The 18,668-nt window shown below is 39.9% G+C and overlaps 1 protein-coding gene and 1 long non-coding RNA gene across 2 annotated transcripts in view; one reads left to right on the forward strand and one right to left on the reverse strand.

The window, feature by feature from the left end:
* IRSp53 (Insulin receptor substrate 53 kDa) overlaps nucleotides 1-18,668 on the forward strand; it is a 174,121-nt gene that overhangs the window by 144,529 nt on the left and 10,924 nt on the right. The window contains exons 6-13 of the mRNA XM_003697455.4: nucleotides 12,006-12,077; nucleotides 12,215-12,418; nucleotides 12,975-13,166; nucleotides 13,465-13,699; nucleotides 15,012-15,215; nucleotides 15,901-16,003; nucleotides 17,105-17,354; nucleotides 17,951-18,129. Of these exons, the coding sequence (XP_003697503.1) occupies nucleotides 12,006-12,077; nucleotides 12,215-12,418; nucleotides 12,975-13,166; nucleotides 13,465-13,699; nucleotides 15,012-15,215; nucleotides 15,901-16,003; nucleotides 17,105-17,354; nucleotides 17,951-18,129 (1,439 nt within the window). The remainder of the gene's footprint in view (nucleotides 1-12,005; nucleotides 12,078-12,214; nucleotides 12,419-12,974; nucleotides 13,167-13,464; nucleotides 13,700-15,011; nucleotides 15,216-15,900; nucleotides 16,004-17,104; nucleotides 17,355-17,950; nucleotides 18,130-18,668) is intronic.
* The window catches only part of LOC147657810 (uncharacterized), a 121,340-nt gene that overhangs the window by 75,139 nt on the left and 27,533 nt on the right, over nucleotides 1-18,668 (reverse strand). The window lies entirely within an intron of this gene.

Consider the following 18,668-nt stretch of genomic DNA (forward strand, 5'->3'; position numbering starts at 1 on the left):
TTCCACCCTAACGAGCCCTGTAATACACCACACCCCTCCTACCTCCTGCACACCTCCCTCGATAAATCGCATCTCGAGTATCGCCGGCCACCTTCCGAAATCAAACCTTGAATACTTCATAAGAACGAGGGGTGGAGCGAGCATTCGTAAAGGAGGATTTCCAAGAATCTGCTACGAGCGAGGTATCGGATAAATCGTTACTCTACCCGTTCACGTTCGAATTATTTAAATAAACGAGCGCTGGCTGACGCAATTAAAACTGGGCAGGGGGAGGAGGGTGAAACCGAAACGGCGAATCCGTGACCAAAGTTCCAATCCTCCCCTCCCCTCTGGAATATTAATTGGAAAGTTAAAAGAGAGTTTTGGTCATTTAACCCTCCCCCTTCACTCCGATAGCCCAACTTTGTTAACCCTCCCTTATTCTTCCAGTCTTTCAACACGGTGTTCCAACACCCCCCGTTGGCTCCTTCGTTTCTTTTTCTTTTTTTTTTTTTTTTTCTTTTCCATCCCCATCCGTCCTCGGCTCAGAAACACATGGAAAATCTCTTTGATCCTTGCGCGACCCCTGGCCTGCCTTCCGGGTGAGATTACACACCTGCAGACGTCTCCCTTTTGAGAGTGAAAATTCGTTTCGACCGTAACGACATGTTATTACGATTTCGCCCCGCGGACAGTGATACGGGCAGCTGTGTTTTCGAAATGATATTCCGCGAGGGAACTGCTTCCGCTCCTTCTCCGCAGTGGCGGAGAATGTTCTTGGAATTTAAAAAAAAAATCCTTTGGATCTTGGAGAAAGGTGTGGTTTTGTTTAACTCGATTTCATCTGTTGATGAATTTAAAAAAAAAAAAGACGATGAATATTCATTTTGAGCGAGAAAAATCATCTTCCTCGATTAAAAATCTCTCTCTTTAATAAAAATTGTACGTTCATTTTTGCACGATAGCTCTTAAGATCCTAAAAAAAAAAAAAAAATAAACCAGTGGATCTCGAACGATAGATCAGATTCACGATAAATCTCCATCTTTCCCCTTCCAGATGAATATTCCAAAACTGCCATTGTGCCAAGCATCGCAAGGTAACACCCCGTTTTCATTTCAATGACAATGCGCCATAAAGATCGTCCACCCTCTGTGCGAGGCCACTGCGCTCGGCGTTTAAAATCCGTGGCAACCCCTTCTTCCGCTCTTCTCCCAAATATATTCCCGTCGCGTTGATACACCCGCTCTCCTTTGTGGAGAATATCCCCAACAATGATCCCAGAGCCATTACGAACGATCCTCCGTCGCTGCGCAATCGTTTCCAACAGGACGTTAAAGTCTCGAAGATTGAGCCCCTTTGATCCCCATCTTTTCCACGAAGAAACGAAGAACAATGTTTCCAGCGGCAATAACGGAGGACCGGTTATTGCGCGACAGTTATTTCCACTGGAATCGCCGACCAAACCATTTGCAGTTGCATCGTGCGTGTATCCATTTGAAAATCGCGTGGACAGAAGGAAGACATTCAGGAAGGGATTCGGTCGAACTTTAATTGTTTCCCTATATATATATATATATAACTCGTGGAGAGACTTGTCCGGAGAAAAAGTAATTGTTTCTCTTAACAACTGCCAGATATGATCTCCTCTCTCCGCGTTTTATAGCACTCGGCTCGATATTGGATTGATTTAGAGCTCGTTCCTTTCCGGTGGAGGAAACATTCGTGGGAATAATCGTCGAATTTTTCGAAGAGATAGACGTTATATCTAAGGAAACTTTTTCGATGGAATGTTTCGCGTTCGATTATTTTGCGCGATAAGAATGAATAAGGGGTCGAAGTGAACTTCGATGCTCCGTGTTACGAGATTTCCCTCTACTCGATCCGCCCGTCGTGTGTTCCTTTCCTTATTCAATTTCGAGTCGTATAGCGAAGAAAACACGAATAAATAGAGATTTTAATTAGAAAACGAGGAAACATGCCTGATTTTTGTCATGAAACTTTCATAATTATTGATATATCGTTTTAATTTTATATCGAGATAACACATAAGAATTTTTATTACACGAACGTACTTTGATCGATTGCTTGACCAATCGAAATTTTACGATGTATAATACTAGTTCATAGAATCGTTCGACGTTAAAATTAATCAAACCAAAATCAAAAATTCGAAATAATTCTTTCAAACGCATCGAATCGTTCGTTAATTATTTAATCAAATATCCAACAATTCTCATTTCGCGAAAAGTCGTTTTTTCACCGCGGCAGGTGCTGCCACCAGTGGTGGTGCCAGATAAACCAACCTCGACCGCAACTCTGATCTCGTTACTTTAAACGCCCCCCTCGGCTGTTCATCTTTTAAACCCATAAAACTGATTCAACGGCCGGACCAAATTGTTCCTCCACTGTGTATTTCCGCGCGATTAGGCTTGGCAACGGCGAAGGGAGGCGCGAGAACGAGTGGAGGAGGACATGCTCGCGGATGTTGCCAGACGAGGCCGTCTGACGTAATCTTCGGGAATGGAAGCGGAAGAAGGGGAGGGGCGCGAGGCGAAGAAAGCTTGGAGATGGAGAAGAAGGGGGAAATGCCGCTATGCGCGCTGGCCTGAGACAACGACCTTTCGTGCGTGAATGGGTTTGGATATGCGTCTCCCTGTAACGCGTGGTACAGCGGGGTCCCGGGGTCGAGGGGGCCCGCTGAGAATTCAGAGGAAAGGAAATGCGGAGGGGGAGGGCGAGACATATGTACGGAACGCGGGGTGAAAATATTAAACGGGGTGAAAGTATGCGTGAAATGTGAAACCGAAGGTGGAAGAGCCTTGCTTGTGGGGAGAGGAGAAGATTAATTATTGAGGATTTGCATTTTGTGAGTAGATTGGATATCATGCGTGGTGGAGGTTATGTGGAGGAAAAATAGTGAAAGTGGTTGTTATGGTGAAATGTTTGGAGGAAATGAGTGAAAGGAGTGGTGAGTGGAAAGGTCGAAGTTTGTCTGCGAGGAAGATTAATTATCGTGGTGGATTTGATGGATTTGTAAAAAGAATAGGGGATGATAGGTAAAATTTCATTTTATCTGTGTAAGCAGCATTTTTCGCTCCGTCTTTATTACGTAAAAATATTGTATCGAGTTATTTTCAATTATTCGAAATCGAAATGATGAGCCGATTTTTAATCAAGATTTTTTTGATACTCTTTTCTTTTTTTTTTCAGATAGATCGCACAGCGCATATTATTGAATTTTCCCTTGTCTAAAATATTTTATTGTACCGCGAATATACACTGTATCTTCTTTCATTGAATTTTTCGGCCAAATAACTTCAAATCAACGAATTGTTGCGATTTAATCCGATTAATTGGGAAAAAATTTTTTACACGTTTTAAAAATGCGACGAACGTTTTATACAGTTACTTCGATATCCGCGGATAAATTCCAATGTCGTGATGGACATCGAATTGCGTTATTCCAATATAATTTAACCCTTCCAAAAACGAAGAATCTACGAATTAAAAATTTCATTTTCACGTTGAAAATTCATATTGCTCGTTGTCGATTTATCGCAATGTATCAACGAGCAGAATAATTAAAGTTGGAAATTTTTACTCAGTCCACCTTGTATCCTCGCCGTTCCATTCTTAACATACGAATATCAACCCTCGATGCACTCGAGCATCCGCTTAACAAGATAAACGACGCCGATTCCTTCCTCTTGGTCGAAGGGACTAATTCAATTTGGAAGGGTAATACCTGGAAAGCGTCACAGGCATTATCGCATTTTTCTTCGAGGCTGAAAATCGACTACGACGATCGGACGAGCCAAGGCCGAAATGAGAACAGCGATGGCGGAAAATGGAAGGAGGTCAAATTACTCTCCTCCTCGATCTTCAAGGCCGTGAATGGATGGATATTCCAACTATTATCGGGGATAGATTCTTCTCTGTATATTTTATGACGAGATATCCTTTTGTGTTCTTGAATCTTGGGCTATCGAAATTTTAAATTTTTCCTCCATCAACTTTATCACTTCATTTCCTTTCATCGTCGTTGGAAACTTGAAATACAGCCGAGTCTCGATTATCGGGATAACGATTGATCAACGAGATTAAAAAATTAAAATAGATTTCGGAGAAAATCTCGTTAAATTCTCGTTCCACGTTTCTTTCGTATTTATATTTTACGTAGTAAATATAATGATTGATATTATAATAAATTTACTAAATTTTTTTCGAGGATCATTTTCTCGAGCGCAAAAGTTAGTTGATTATCGAAACAGTCGCACAAGTGTTTCCAGAAGAAAATGTAATTCGTAACGAATATCTTTTTCCTTCTCTTTCTTTTTTTCCTTTTTCGTTTCTTTTTCTTTTTTTCGGCATTTTAATTAACTTGTCGCTTATACATTGGAAGGAAATAATTCTTTCAGTTCCACATGACGTGATACCATTTATTATAAAAATCTTTTATAAAGGAAAGAAAATTGCGTGGAGAATATTTAATATTCGTCCTGGTATCTGCGTCGCGAGTGAATTAATTTTCGACGTAATTAAGCCAGCCCGGCTATATACCGATATAAGGTTTTAATGAAATCCACGATAAAAATTTTTCCATAGATAACATATATCTCGTCTACGTACCGGACGGTGGAAATGCGTAAAAGCGACAAAGAAATGGGGAAGAACAAATGGAGTTTCAGCTTTCGGAAAGCTTCATTTGCATTTTTATTGTTTTCATCGATTAATACCGTTCCACGCTTGAAAAAAAAAATAATTCCCGGAAATGCTACATCATTAGATAGGATAGAATTAATGGAGGATAAGATAAGGGAGGAATTCGTTTTTATTTTAATAAACTCGGTTATAATCTGCAGCGTGAGAAACAAATATCTTTTTTTATTTTCTTTGTTTCCAAATTAAATTCTACTTTAAAAACAGATCTGTCAAGAGACTGTTCCTCTTTCTAATCGTGTGACATCACAACGATGAACGTTTCTGTTCGATACAAGAGAATAGAAAATAAATCGAAATAAAATTGTTCTAATCAACCGAATGGTTTCACTGGCACACTAATTAAAATCAGTCAAATTGAAAGAGTATCATCGTGACGAGAAGAAGCTTGCAAGAGGTCGCCACATCGAAACGAAGTTTCGAAAACTATCGAGCGAGAAAGAGGAGATAAAAACGAGAAGCATATTCAAAATTTACATAAATGTAATTCCGACTGTAGTTCCATCCATATCCATTCCTCTAATTCGAAACGAGAGGCAATCAACGAGAAACAAGTGACTGTTCGATCCCACGAATTTCCATTAGAATTCCCCCAATAGTTCCATTCACGGTTGATTCCATCGGTTGTCTCGCGGAATTTCCTCGACTAAGAAACAGGGGTGGGAGGGGGAAAACATTCGCCGGATGAAAATTCATTCGCCTCCTCTCGTCGTGGCTCGCTTCATTGTTGCAAAAGAGTGCGCGTCGTCGATTGATCGCTCGGTTGGCTCGGTTTGTTTCTCCGGGGAGCGAAAGAGAAACTTTTTGAGATATGGTTCTCGTGACGTGTAATTCGTAGCCCCCGATCGTTGCGTGGACGGAAAGGGGTGGAAGGAAAGGGAGAGCGGATGGGGGGGGGGAAAGGAAGGGGAAAAGCGCGGAAAAACTCGAGCTCGATATGTAGTTACTGTCAGGACGGACAAGCGGCTTCCCCGGGGGAAAAGTCGCCTCTCTCACGATGAAAACTACTCTCACCCCGGTTGTGCCAAAGCTTTTCCAGCTACACTTGTCGATATAGTTTCCCTCGAAGTGACGAGCAGGGTTAGTGGATTATTCGAGGGGTTAATGGGATGTGAATGGCGTGGAATAAGCAGGATAGAATGGCTTGTTGGCCGGATGAAATTTTCGCCTTTTCTTCCGGATATTACATATTGTGTCACCACGTTCGTACCTTTTTAATCCGGGTTACAATTTAAAACGTATCCCGTTTTTCTTGCAAGTATAGTTTCGTTAATGTGTATTTCAATTTTGACATTTTTGACAAGTTTTAACGAGTCGTATTTTTTTATTTCAGCTTCTATTAACGCAGCTCAATTTTGTATCTTACAATTAGAATTTCGTTTAATTAGACTGCATCACGAAGAAGAGAAAAAATAGAATCAAGCAACAAAGCATTCGTCCTTTTCTAATTCTTTCATCTGTTATCACGAAAAACTTGGAAGCTGCACTTTTTCCAAGCAAAAACTAGGCCAGTAACGAGATAACAACCAAATAAAATCCTCCAGTGGTCCTCTCATTATCAGTAGACTTCAGCTCATTACGAGTTCTCTTCCGATACCATCCGATAAATCCATACCAATCAAATTTTCAAAAGAAAAAAAAAAAAAAAAAAAAACAAACAAACACCTTTCGAAACAAAAATCCCCAGCCAACCCCCGCTGAAGATTTCTCCAAAGTAAAGTAGAAAAAGAAAGCCTCTCCGCCTCTCTATCCATCCCTCCCTCCTTCTTCCCTCTCCTCCACCCTCTCCCACGGAGCGAGGGAAGCAAGAGCTTTTCAAGACGTGGATGCGGGGAAACCCCGGTATAAAAAGCCGGGCAAAGTCACGGACCTTCCCAGTCGACGAAGCGCCGTGGCAAACATCTCTGTCTCTTTCCCTCCCTCCCTCCCCCCCCTCCCCCCTCCTCCGTGTGCAAATTTGAACGGGTGGGAACCCGCGTCAGCGCCCTCCGCACCCGCCCCCTTCCCAAACTCAACGTCTAGCCGAGTTGAACCGGATGGTATTCGCTTTCATCGGGGGCCGAATCCTGGGCACTTCCGGGTGGCGTGGCGTGGCGTGCGTCAATGGAACGTCTAACGTTGGCGGGCGAGCGCGAGTTTTACGAGTCCGCCGTTTCAATATTCATTAGGAAGGGATGGAAACGGATGGGAATTCCTCCCCCAGGCGTTCTTTTTCGTTCCGGGCCGGACGTAATGATACGTTTTGCCGAGGCATGGTATTTTTGGTTGCGATTTGCGAAAGGGGAGAATGGAGGGTGTATGATCGTTTTTGTAAAGACGAAATTATCCATTTAAGGGGTATTTAAGTGTAAGGGTTGTCGTGAGGGATCGAAGAGGAGGATTTGGTATGTGAAATTTGTTGAAGATGAGTGTCGAAGGAGATTTTCATATGAATGATTTAGATTTGAGGATCTGAAAGAAATTGAAATTCAGAAATTATTTTTTCAGAAGATACTTGTCAAGAGAATTTGCGATGGAGAACTGGAAGAAGCAAACGAATTGGAATTAACTCGTACGATCAATTTTCCAATTTCAAATTATCTTCAGCGAATCTGACTAAATAATGTGTTGTACAAGTGGGCAACCTTGGATTGATGAGATATTTCGTATCCACGTATTCAATTCAATAGAACGCTTCATTTGTGCTTATTATTATTTTCGCAAAACGCTTGTTTCAAAATTAAAATTAATATTCCAACTTTGAAAGATCTCCGTTGTTAAAACTCCGTTGTTTAAATTATCTCAATCCGACTTGATTCGTTTTTAAATTCCAATAGCCCTGGCCCATAGAATGCTATTCAAATTTATCAAGAATTCGTACGATGTATATTTCCAATAGGAGTCCTCGATTTGTATTCAATTTATTTTACGCCGTTTCCATGTAAGAAAGAAACTTTTTCAAGAACCGAGTTTTTCAAGAGTCTCCGTCAACACTTTCGACTCGATTGCCATATCTCAGAGCCGCTCCTACCATCCTCGATAAAAAGGGAAAACAAGGCTCGTCGATTGGCTTCATTCCAGCTAGGGACATTCTCTAGTCACAACAAGAGGGGGAGGGGGAGAGAGGAACAAAAACTTCATCGTATCGTACCTTTTCACTTGGCAAAAACTCGAGACCCGTTAATATATCGGTCTTTATTATTGCCGATTCACCGTGCTTCCTGCCATCCTTTTCTCGTCGAGGAAAAAACGATTAACGAGGGACGAAGTTCACGAAGATTCGTCCAACTTACTTAGCCATTCGTTCGAAGGGAGGAGGGGAGGAATCCTGTAACAACAATCGTAGAAGCCTTCTTCTTCTTCGACAAAGGTGCGATGTTTATAATGAAGTCTCTCCCTCTCCCCCCTCTTTGAGAACTTTTACTTTTCCCAGTGTAAAGTTGCCGGCGGAACAGCTTTGGGGGGAGGGACTCTTTGAGAAACCTTTCAGAACCGTGATCATTAAATTCTTAACTTGTTGCTGAAAGGAGCGGTGGCCCCCTTTTCGTTTCGTGTTTCAATTACTCCATCCTATCTATGAATTTGCTACCCTATATATCGGTATCGGGCGACCAAATTGTTGCACGAGCAGTTATAAATTGTCATCCCTTAGAGAAGAACGGTGATTCAAAAAGGACAACGATACTCGTTGATAAGTAAAAGTCATTACTTCTTTCTATTTTTAGTTAAACGAATAAACTGCTTTTAATATATAAATAAATTTGTAGCTTTAGATACAATTTCAAGTATAAAAATATAGAATAATTCTAATATCGTTCAACGTATTATTAATTCGATTCCATTCTCGACTAAATTTTAATCGGGTGATAATTTCGATCGTCCACTCTAATACTATGTTGAAAAATCATACGATTTCCACGCGCAAAAGTTTTCCTCCTCCCTCTTCCAACTTCGTACGGTGTATCAAACGTTTCATCGTATTCAATATCTGACAGAAAATCCCGTAAACGTTTCGTGGAACTTAGTTCTCTCGCGCGGATGCGAACTTTCACGAACTTTTCTCCCTTGACACCGCCAACAAAGTCGAGGAGATATATTTTTAAAATATCCGATAAACAAGCGTTGGATTGTGGTTCCAGCTTTAAGAATGGTTCGATTGAAAAATTTACAGAAAATAAAAAAGGGGGAGGAGGAGGAGTTTGTATTGAATAACCATGATTGAACATGATAGAAGACCCCTCCGAGTCACGACCTTTCACCACGGCCCATTGGATTCTCCGTTAATCCGCGCGAAAGGGTCCATCGGCCCTTCTCCCTTTTTGCAGACGATCGTTTCACCGGCAATAGCTTCAAAAGGCTCGAAAGGTAATGCAAGCTGCTCGAATTTGAGCCAGACCACTCGAAGGATTCATCCTCGCTCTCTTCCACCCCCGCTATTCCACGAAACCCTTTCTCTCTCTCCCCCTTTGGCAATCCACTTAAGAACATAAAGCTGTTCGCCCAATGGCCTGCTTTCTTTCCCGCGAAATGACCGAATGGATTTGGTTAGCTTGATGGATGCTTGCTGGCCCAAGTCGTCATCGAGTCCTCCTGCATTCTTAAATTTGAGGAGGAGGAGGAATAATTTCAAAGATAGGGGAGAGATGGTCAATGGCGGATTTAAAATTAATCCAAGAATTGTGGGAATATGTGCAAAAATTTTAAAGGAAATCTATCTTTATATTTATTATGGTAAGAGGTCTGTTTTATTTCTGTCTTGTGCATTAATTTAAGGGATGCTAGGATAATGTATGTTTCGATTTATTAAATCTCTTCGTTAGTTTCTTTATGAAGAAAATCGAAATGTTATAAGTTGGGTTAACGTGATAAACTAAACATGATAAATAATTATATATTATCAAAATTTTTATATTTTAAAATACGAAGAAGAAGATGTATGAATTCTTTTCGCAATAGAGTTCGATCGAAGGTAATTAAAAATGCAATGCAAAAAGTTAATTGATTTCCGTTCGATTCATTGTTATATTTCGAATATTGGTGTGCGCCGATCGCCAAGTACAAAGGGGTTAACATGGTGGTGGATTCCTTCTCCGCGATGGAGAGTAAAAAGGGAGAGGGGGGTAGGAGCGAAAACAATGAAATAAGCAACTAAAGCCACAGGCCTGGAAATGGATCGTAAAGTCCGGCTGTAAAAGTTTCGAACTCGACATTAAAATTGAACGGTGTTGTTTCACGGTTATCCTTCCCGGTTGCTCGAATTGCTTAATTAAATTCGAGACTTTGTAAATCAAAACACGTTGGACGAAATTTCGAGCGTTTCGTTTCGTGAAAAGTTTCCTGGCAAAATTTACTTTTTGATCGGCTTGTCAGGGAACAAGGAAGGAAGAAAAAATCATTGAAAAGAGGGGGAGAGAAGAGAGAGAGAAAGGGAGAGAAGAAGAGAAGGGAAAGATTCCGACGAATAAATAACTCCATGTGCTTCTATGAGGCGACGAGAAAGCCGAACGTAAAACTGTCAAACGCTTAAATAAAATCGACCGTGCGTGCATTGCATCGCTTCAAGAAGAGTTGGAGCCAGAGTCACGTGGAAAAATACATGATTTGTTTGCCGCACAATGCAAAAACTAACATCGCTTCACGATATTTTATACACTCGTGTGAATCACTTTTGTCTATGAAACTTCTCCTTTGAATCTGATTTTTCGTAAATTCGTATGCATTGCATGCATGGTGGAAATAAATTTGGCATCTAAGAGATTAAAAAATATTCTTGCCATCTTGTAAAATTTCACTATTGTCGATATTAGAATAAAGATACCGATATAGTGTAAGAATTGCAGCTACGAAAAACATAACGAATAATTATTCTGGATTCCAAATTAATATTAAACATCTCTTTTCTTCATTTCTGAATGAAAATGATCAAAGCTGTTGACGCAGCATCTACAAATTACTCACTATATAATAATACTAATTTCACTTCTTTATTTTTCGTCTTCACAAAGCAAATAAGTACGCAAAGTTTTTTTGAAGAAACATTGGACTTATTGAAAGCTGATCCTTAATAAGAGATCGGCGCAAAACGAATCGTGAAGATCTTTTCAACGGATCAACAACTCCATTTCAACTCCCCCGTATTTCTGTTCCCTTTTCATGGACACTAACGGGGGGATAGAAGGCTATCCACTCGTGAAAACGTATTTCTGATCGAAACGCTGTCTCTAATCAATATCCATTAAGTCGTGGATGGGATAAAAAAAAAAAAAAGGAAGAAAAAAAATTCCGATCAACCTCCAGTTATCCAGTTGTCCACAACCAACGTCAACTCTCTGGATCTCGACGAATAGACTCTCTGATTTCTATTTCGTCGTGTCTGATAGATTGTTCATACTGCAACGTACAATTTTGATTGTTGCTCAAGGCAAATGTATTTTCCTCTCCGTTTTTGTCAAAGTTAGAGGAATAGAAATCGCGCGTTAAGTAAACCAATTATATCCAATGGCTGTATAAAATATTTGTTATTTCATTTGTTATACACGAGTAGTATTTAGATAAATTAATTGGATTAATTGGATTAAAAGAATTTTAAATTATAGATTAATTATAACTAGTTGGTTAAATATTTCACAAAATTAATTAAAAGAGCCTATAAAATGTAGTATCGTTCCTTTTATATAGAAAGATTTATTAATATTCGAATTCTTTTTAGAGCAAAGAAAGAAGGATGAACATCTACTTAGCACCTTAGAAAAGAATCTCAAAAATTATTTTATTATGTATTACATTACGCTTAAAATATACTTCTACAAGTATATCGAATCGCACGTTCGTATCTCTTGCATGAAACTATATTCTTGCGTTTCATTTCAAAAATGAACGAAACCTCTGAAGAAATTGAATTACGAAGAGAAAAATACTTTTATAGCATCTGTCATCCATCTTCGCATAAAACTTTACTTAATACCACGGTATAAATCACCAACCTTCCCTAAAGTGTCTCTAAAATAGTATCTCTGGAATAATCGCATCGCAAAGGTAACAATAAACGGTGGTTAAAAATTTTACGAGATCATCACGGTGTTCAACCGGTCGTACCCCCAACCCACGTGAAACCCAGGCTTAAAAACGGGTCAGACAGGCGGGTCGTAAAAACGCAGCCAGCAACATCGCGAAACGGGAGAAGAAACGGTTGCCTCTTTTACATAGGAAACGTTAAAAGTCCCTCATTACCTAAGCTCGTTTCGAATTCACCTCTTCCGCGCTTCCACGCTTTAAAATTTTCCACCGTCTTGAACTCTGCCTAACTAGCGTTTCACTTTGCTTTCAGCTGAAAGCGTTCTACGTCGACCTACTGGTCCCCCTCGAGACGAACCTGGAGAAAGACACCAAGGTCGTGCAGGTGAGTGCATCGCGTAGTCCTCGACCCACGGTGCGACTATCAACCGTGGTGATGGCGCCAGTTGGATTTCCCTCTTTTTTTTTTTTTTTTTTTGTTTATTTCTTTTTTCTGAATAATATTCAATAATATTCGTATAGAGCGAGCAGAAGAAGTTTCTGCAGCAGCACAAGACCAGGTCCGAAACTTATAGCAAAGCGGCCGCCACGATGAAGAAGCAGAGGAAAAAGTCGAGGGGCGCGAGCAAGAGTGGACTGGCCATGGACAAAGAGCTGAAGAATATGCAGATCCTCGAGGAGGAGAAGTCTAAGCTAGACGCCTTTTGTGAACAGAGTTTGAAGAATGTAAGTATGTAATGGACAAGCTCTTATATAATGAAAAGCGGCCAGATACGTTCTCGTTTGAAATTTTTTTTTTCCTTTTCTTTTTTTTTTTTTTTTGTGCCAACTGTTCACGTTAGATAACAAGGCAGATGATAATTAACTTTGGATTAGGGAATGTCCGCGGAATTAAAAATGTAGATATTTTTTTTTTTTTTTGAGAGAAAAAATTTATCTGATTTAATTAATATTCTGTTTAAATTAATAAATTGATTCATATAGATGTATTTTTCCCATAATTTTTTTAATATAGTTTCTTAGAAAATAGATGTTTTCAGTATTAACTTTTATAGTAATTTTATTCTACTTGATATTTTTAAATGTGGTAATCTCTTGTTAATCTTTCAAAACTTGAAGTTAAATTTCGACATAAAATTTTTTTCCTCAGCGCAATATTAGCTGGCTAATTATCAGGAGATGATTAAACGAAATCGCGTTGGCTCCGTAACGTCGAGGGAAATAGATCAATTAGATGAAGGTACAAAGAAAGAGGGATGACGAACCTTCTCGTTTTTTTCAGGCCATGACTCAGGAACGAAGAAGGTACGGCTTTGTTCTCGAACGACAATGCTCGTTGGCGAAACATTATGCGAGTTTTCACGAGGTCGCGTTAGCTGCTCTTCATCCCTCGGTTGATAAGTGGCGCGAGGTAGCTGCTACCAGGGAATATTTACCCCAATCCGTGGAAGATATGTTCGCTTCCAGGCTTAGAGTGAGTGATACTTGGAATATTTTTCCGCTACAGTCTCCTCCTTCACAGTTTATTAGACAGAATGTATTTTTCTTAGCTACAATCGTCGAATCTGAACGAATTTATAACGTATACACTTTATCTATCAGACTCTAAATTTTCCCTACTTTTTCTTCGTCTAATAAAGTTGTATATAAAAAGACTTTAATTTTTTCCAAATTAAACAATCATGAATGCGAAACACGAACATCATTGTTCAGGAGAAACGGTTAATTACACATCGATATATTTAATTTCATTTTTTGACTTGGTGTTTCAGCAAGTATCATTCTGGCCGGAGGACGAAGAGAACGGTGGATCCGAATTAACGATGAGCTCACAATTGAGAAAGACCAGAAGCATGGATAGTTCTTGCTTGGAGCTTCGACCTGGGCCGCCATCCGGAAATGTGCCAAGTGCCACTTATCAAGGTCCAACTTCGCATCTTTCATCCGCCCTCTCCAGAGCAAGATCGGAGGCCAACCTCCACGCTTCGACGTTGTCCCTCGATCCAGGTAAATTCTTTCCCCTCCTCCATTTTTACCAGAATCTCGGGAAAAACAATGTGAGGAGGATTTTTGAAACGACGAAATTGAAAGGGTATTCCCCGAATGTCGAATACCCGAATATGGGGGGGGGAGGAGTGTAAATCCGAAAGGATTGAAATTTTAATTCGATCTTGTATATATACACGGATAGGCTGTGCAGTGAATGGAGAATGCGAAAACGCGACACCGCACGGTCCTTTTTATTTTAACGAATACCAATGGTCGGCTACGTATCGAGTGGGGTTGAACACGTAACAAACGAGTGCAACACGATCGGGTGGAGAAGTGCTCGTGAAGCAGTTGGAAAGCCGAGAGAGTCCGCTGTATCGAATATCGAATTCCATTTGTCGATCGTTTCACACGGCCGGGAATTTTGCGACTTCCCCATTATATATGGAGTAAAAAAAAAAAAAGAAAAAAAATTGTATTAATCGGTATAATAACGAAGTGACAATCTCTTTAGATTTCCATTAAAATTCGGGAACTAAAATATATATTGATTAATTGATAAATCGATTTGATCGAAAGTGAAGTTACCGATTATTATTTTTTTCTTTCTTTCTTTGCAGTAAACAAATTTTAGTCGAGATTTTGTACTCGTTTGTACTCTTTGCACTCAAGCCAAGCGCATGAATCAGCTGATAATGATGCGACGGAAAAATAGACTGTATAATGAGGATGTTCGGATAGAAATATTCGGATAAGCATTTTGTTTCGAGCGTGATGGCTTTTGGCGAGCGGCCATTCTTTCGGGGCCAGGAGAATGGAACGTTGTAAAATAACGTTGTTGGAACACAACTTATACCCATACCTTTTTTTTATCGATTTTATATATTTTACACTGCAAACACCGACATCGCACAACTACCTAGCAGATTCGTGAATTTACAACCCAAAACTACGTGAGTGAAAAAAAAAAAAAAAGAAAAAAGAAAAAACATTTATTAGCTTCTGGTGGAGGAATGAAAGAGACAACAACCTTACGAATTAGTATATATAGACAAAATTTCTTTTCCCTATACTCGATCCCCGAATGAATTTTCGCGTACCTGATCCTCGCATTCTTCGCACAAACCCAGCCCGCTCGATTCCTCGAGAAGATCCAGTAGCGCAACAGCGGATACGCAATTTGTTCACGCAAACGTGAAGGAGCGACGAGGATCCCAACGACTGAAATCCTTTCCACTCGAGAGTCTAGGATCCGATCCACCCCTCACGCCACGCGCAAATTACGAAATGAGCCGGGTTAATCGTCTCCCTCCCTCCGTTATTTTCGCAGAGGTACCGGAAACTCCGCCAAGGCCGAGGTCCATGGCGCCCCCGGCATCACGCAACAGCGGGAGCGGAGGCGGCGGAGGCAGCGGCACAGGGGTGAGCTCAGGCGGATGGGGTGACGCGCCCCTCGCGAGGGCCCTCTTCGCCTATTTGAGCTCGGGGGAAAATCAGCTGAGTTTCCTCGAGGGCGATCTCATCGCGTTGATGGGTGAGTGGTGGATGATGGCGAGTTTCGAGATTATTCCTCGACCGCGGAATTATTCGTTTGCACGATAACTTCTAATTATTACGGTGTTACGATACAATTGAAACGGTCGTGAAACAAATATGTGAAATATTTCCGGAGTTTAAAGTTGCTTGTTTCGGATTTCATCTGAAATTTCAAGTATTTCGAGACGAGTCGCGAAAATTTTGAGGATAATATGTGTTGGAAACACGATGTTGAGTTGATATGGGAATCCATTTCTGGAGAAATGGAACTTAAAGACCGGTTCCTTTTTTTTCGTCGTAGTTAAGATATCGGAGAAGTTTCTGTTTTCCAAGGCTTACTATTTCCCAAATTTTCTCACTCGAATCACTAAAGAATTGAATCTGTGACACGTCACTCGCGATCTTTCTAAAAACTATTTTGAAACGAATGACAAAATGCTTGCTTGATTGGCTAATATACAGTTTACACATATCGCTCTCCGAAAAATCGAAACGAAGCAGCTTGATCAAAATTACGCTTACGATCATACAGTTATAGAATTTCGCGTAGACTATTTTAACTTTTATACAAGAGATAATGGCCATCTCAGACAAAAATCATCCCTTCGAAATTATCGACCCTTCATCGACCGAACAACCGCCATATAAACGATTATTTCTATTTCACGAAACTACCTTATTAGGAGATCGTCAGAAAGGGTGGCAATTTGGGGAGAATCTCCGCACACAGAGTTCCGGATGGTTCCCACTGGCGTACACAGAAATTATTATCGACGATAGTCTGGGGTAAGTTAACAGAGGGGAGGAAAGTCTCCTGGTTTTGGTTCAAGCTGAACGATATCACAACAGATCTTGTTACGATGCTCGTTGCTAACAATTGCACGGGTCGAATGCAATTACGCTAATCTAGAACGATAACGGGAAGAGGGGGAGGGGAGAGCAATGGGTGATATCGATACTAGCTATTCCCATTAAACGTATATTTGTCTTGGTGTTATTGTTGCATACACTCCACTAAATCCCCTTATTCCGACACTCGATTTACGATATGGAAATTTTGTCACAAAAGCTTTTAACGTTTGATATATGTATCGGCAGCCACGGAATTTCGACGGCATAAAAATGTTAATCCCGGTTCTTAATCTTTCGAACGATCCTCTTGAATTGGCAATTATGCAAAACGTGAATTTTTTTATTCACGTTCCTTTCCTTTCCTTCCATTCGTTTCGCCCGTCTAAGAAAATGTCAAACACTTTGGATATTTATTTAGAAACCAGTTTCGTTAATGTATTTGGTAAATACATATAAATTTTGCAGAAGTGTTATTATCGGAAAGGCTCGGGTTACGAGAAACTGTAAGAATATGCATAATTCTATATCTGAGTCAATCTTGTTTGAAATGATACAACAATTCATATAATTAAACAATTAACACCAAATGTTAACAAACGTAACATGTGTTATGATCTTGTCTACAAAATACGAATAAAGTCACGAGTAAAAATTACATTTGTAATCGTACGATATTAAACACTGTTGCAAAATATTTCTTATTTACGGAAAAGTAAAGTTATTCTTTTATAAAATGATACATCTTTATGGATAGAATTTGTTTGAAATTCCAATTAAAATAAATACAACGAAATTCGAAAGGAAAGAGGGGGGAAATAAAAAAAGAAGAAAAATTGAAACGACAAAATCAATAATATTTCCTACGTATTTTCCCCCATGTCAGAGAGATACATTTTATGATTACCAATATTCCGCAACAGAGAATGCCTCTCTGACAAATGACGCTTCCCCTCCCCTGACATTTTCAACGATTCGGATTTAGCCACAATCGTTAGCATTATCGCTAAAATCGAATGTGTACGATAATATGTGAAGATCGCCGAGTCACGGAACAAACAATGGTCGCGCATCGGAGCCACAGGCGGTTCCACCCTGTAAGCCGCCACCCTCTCGCCCGCCAGTGACACCGAGCATCGATGAAGTGTCGAGTGGATTCCATGGGGTAGGAAACAACAACGTCAACAACAGTAACAACAATAACAGCAGTACAGGCACACCCACTAATGTGCCGAACAGCAACAGTTCTCACAATTTGGCGACACCTACTGCACGTCAAACGAAACCGGTGAGAATGATTTTTCGGTCGGAATATCGATATCGTTGAATTCATTTCGGAAAAATTACCGTTGCATCACCTTTTTTTTTTTTTCAATAAGTTCGTTCATCTGCCACGATATGACATTTTGATGAATTATTGTATTATTACCTTGTTGCTCGTAACAGATGTACAGAAATTTGAGTGTAAAAATTTTGTCATTCCCTTTTATCCTGATTTATTGATTTTTTTGTTATCAGTTCGATGTTAAGAGATGAATCAATTTGAGATAAATCAAGCACGCTATAATCTGGAAAAAAAGATCTTTGGTAGAAAACGAAAAGTCTAAATAAAATAAGTCCACGAGATATTTGACATTAAGAAACGAGTAAAAGTTCCATTAAATGTTCACGTTTCAAGGAATTTAAGAACATCCGAATAAAAAAAAAAAAAGAAACATCTTTAAATTCATGCTCAAAGAACAGAGATTCAATAACCTTAAACGCATTCTGAGATACATTCTCAGAAACCGGTATCTCCTCCTTCGACCAGCGTCTTTCCAAAAAAAATAAAAAATAAAAAGGAGAAGAAGGAAACGTAAATCTCATAAACTTTCCTCCACACAGATCCGTCCATCGGGCACATTGCCCACTGTTTTGGCCGGTGGCCGGAGGATACAGCCACCTGCTCCACCCGTTCCACCCCCTCAAGTCGTGACGTCTCTTCACAGCAGTAACGACAGCGGTTTCTCAAACGAGCCACCAGCCCAACCCGACATCGATTACAGCGACGACGAGGCCATGAGGTGAGCGATAACCACGAAAATTTCGTCAAAGAGACACACTTTAGATAACTCTAATTGAACCTCGTCGGAAGTAGTTGATGATTGTTTGGCAAACCTGTGGAAAACGCTTTTGGCTGTCTGATTCGTCGACTTTGAGCTTTGTATTTTATCCCTGCTCTGCCGTTAATTTCGTTTTCTTGGTTCCTCGGTATTCTCCCTAACGAAGTGTACAGAAATAGATAGATTTGTATCGTAGATATCGTAGCTTCTTTTTTTTTTTCTTTTATCAAATCTAACGTCCCCTCCTCTCCTTCCATTAAATATCTTCTTCTCATTTCGTTTCATTTTCGTATGGATCGAAGCAATATAGGATGTACATATATATATGTGTATATATATATATTATGCATGCACAATATAGAATTCATAGACCCTTTCCTTAGATAATATCTTTTGTGCTCGAATCATATAATGTCTTCTTTATTTTTTATTCCCGTGAATTAATACCGTGAACTAATAATAATCGATATAAAGTCTATTCTCTGTACTTCGAGTTCCAG

This window comes from Apis florea, unplaced genomic scaffold, assembly GCF_048593485.1.
Source record: "Apis florea isolate Af1SG1 unplaced genomic scaffold, ASM4859348v1 contig_2508_pilon, whole genome shotgun sequence".
NCBI classification, from domain to species: Eukaryota; Metazoa; Arthropoda; class Insecta; order Hymenoptera; family Apidae; genus Apis; species Apis florea.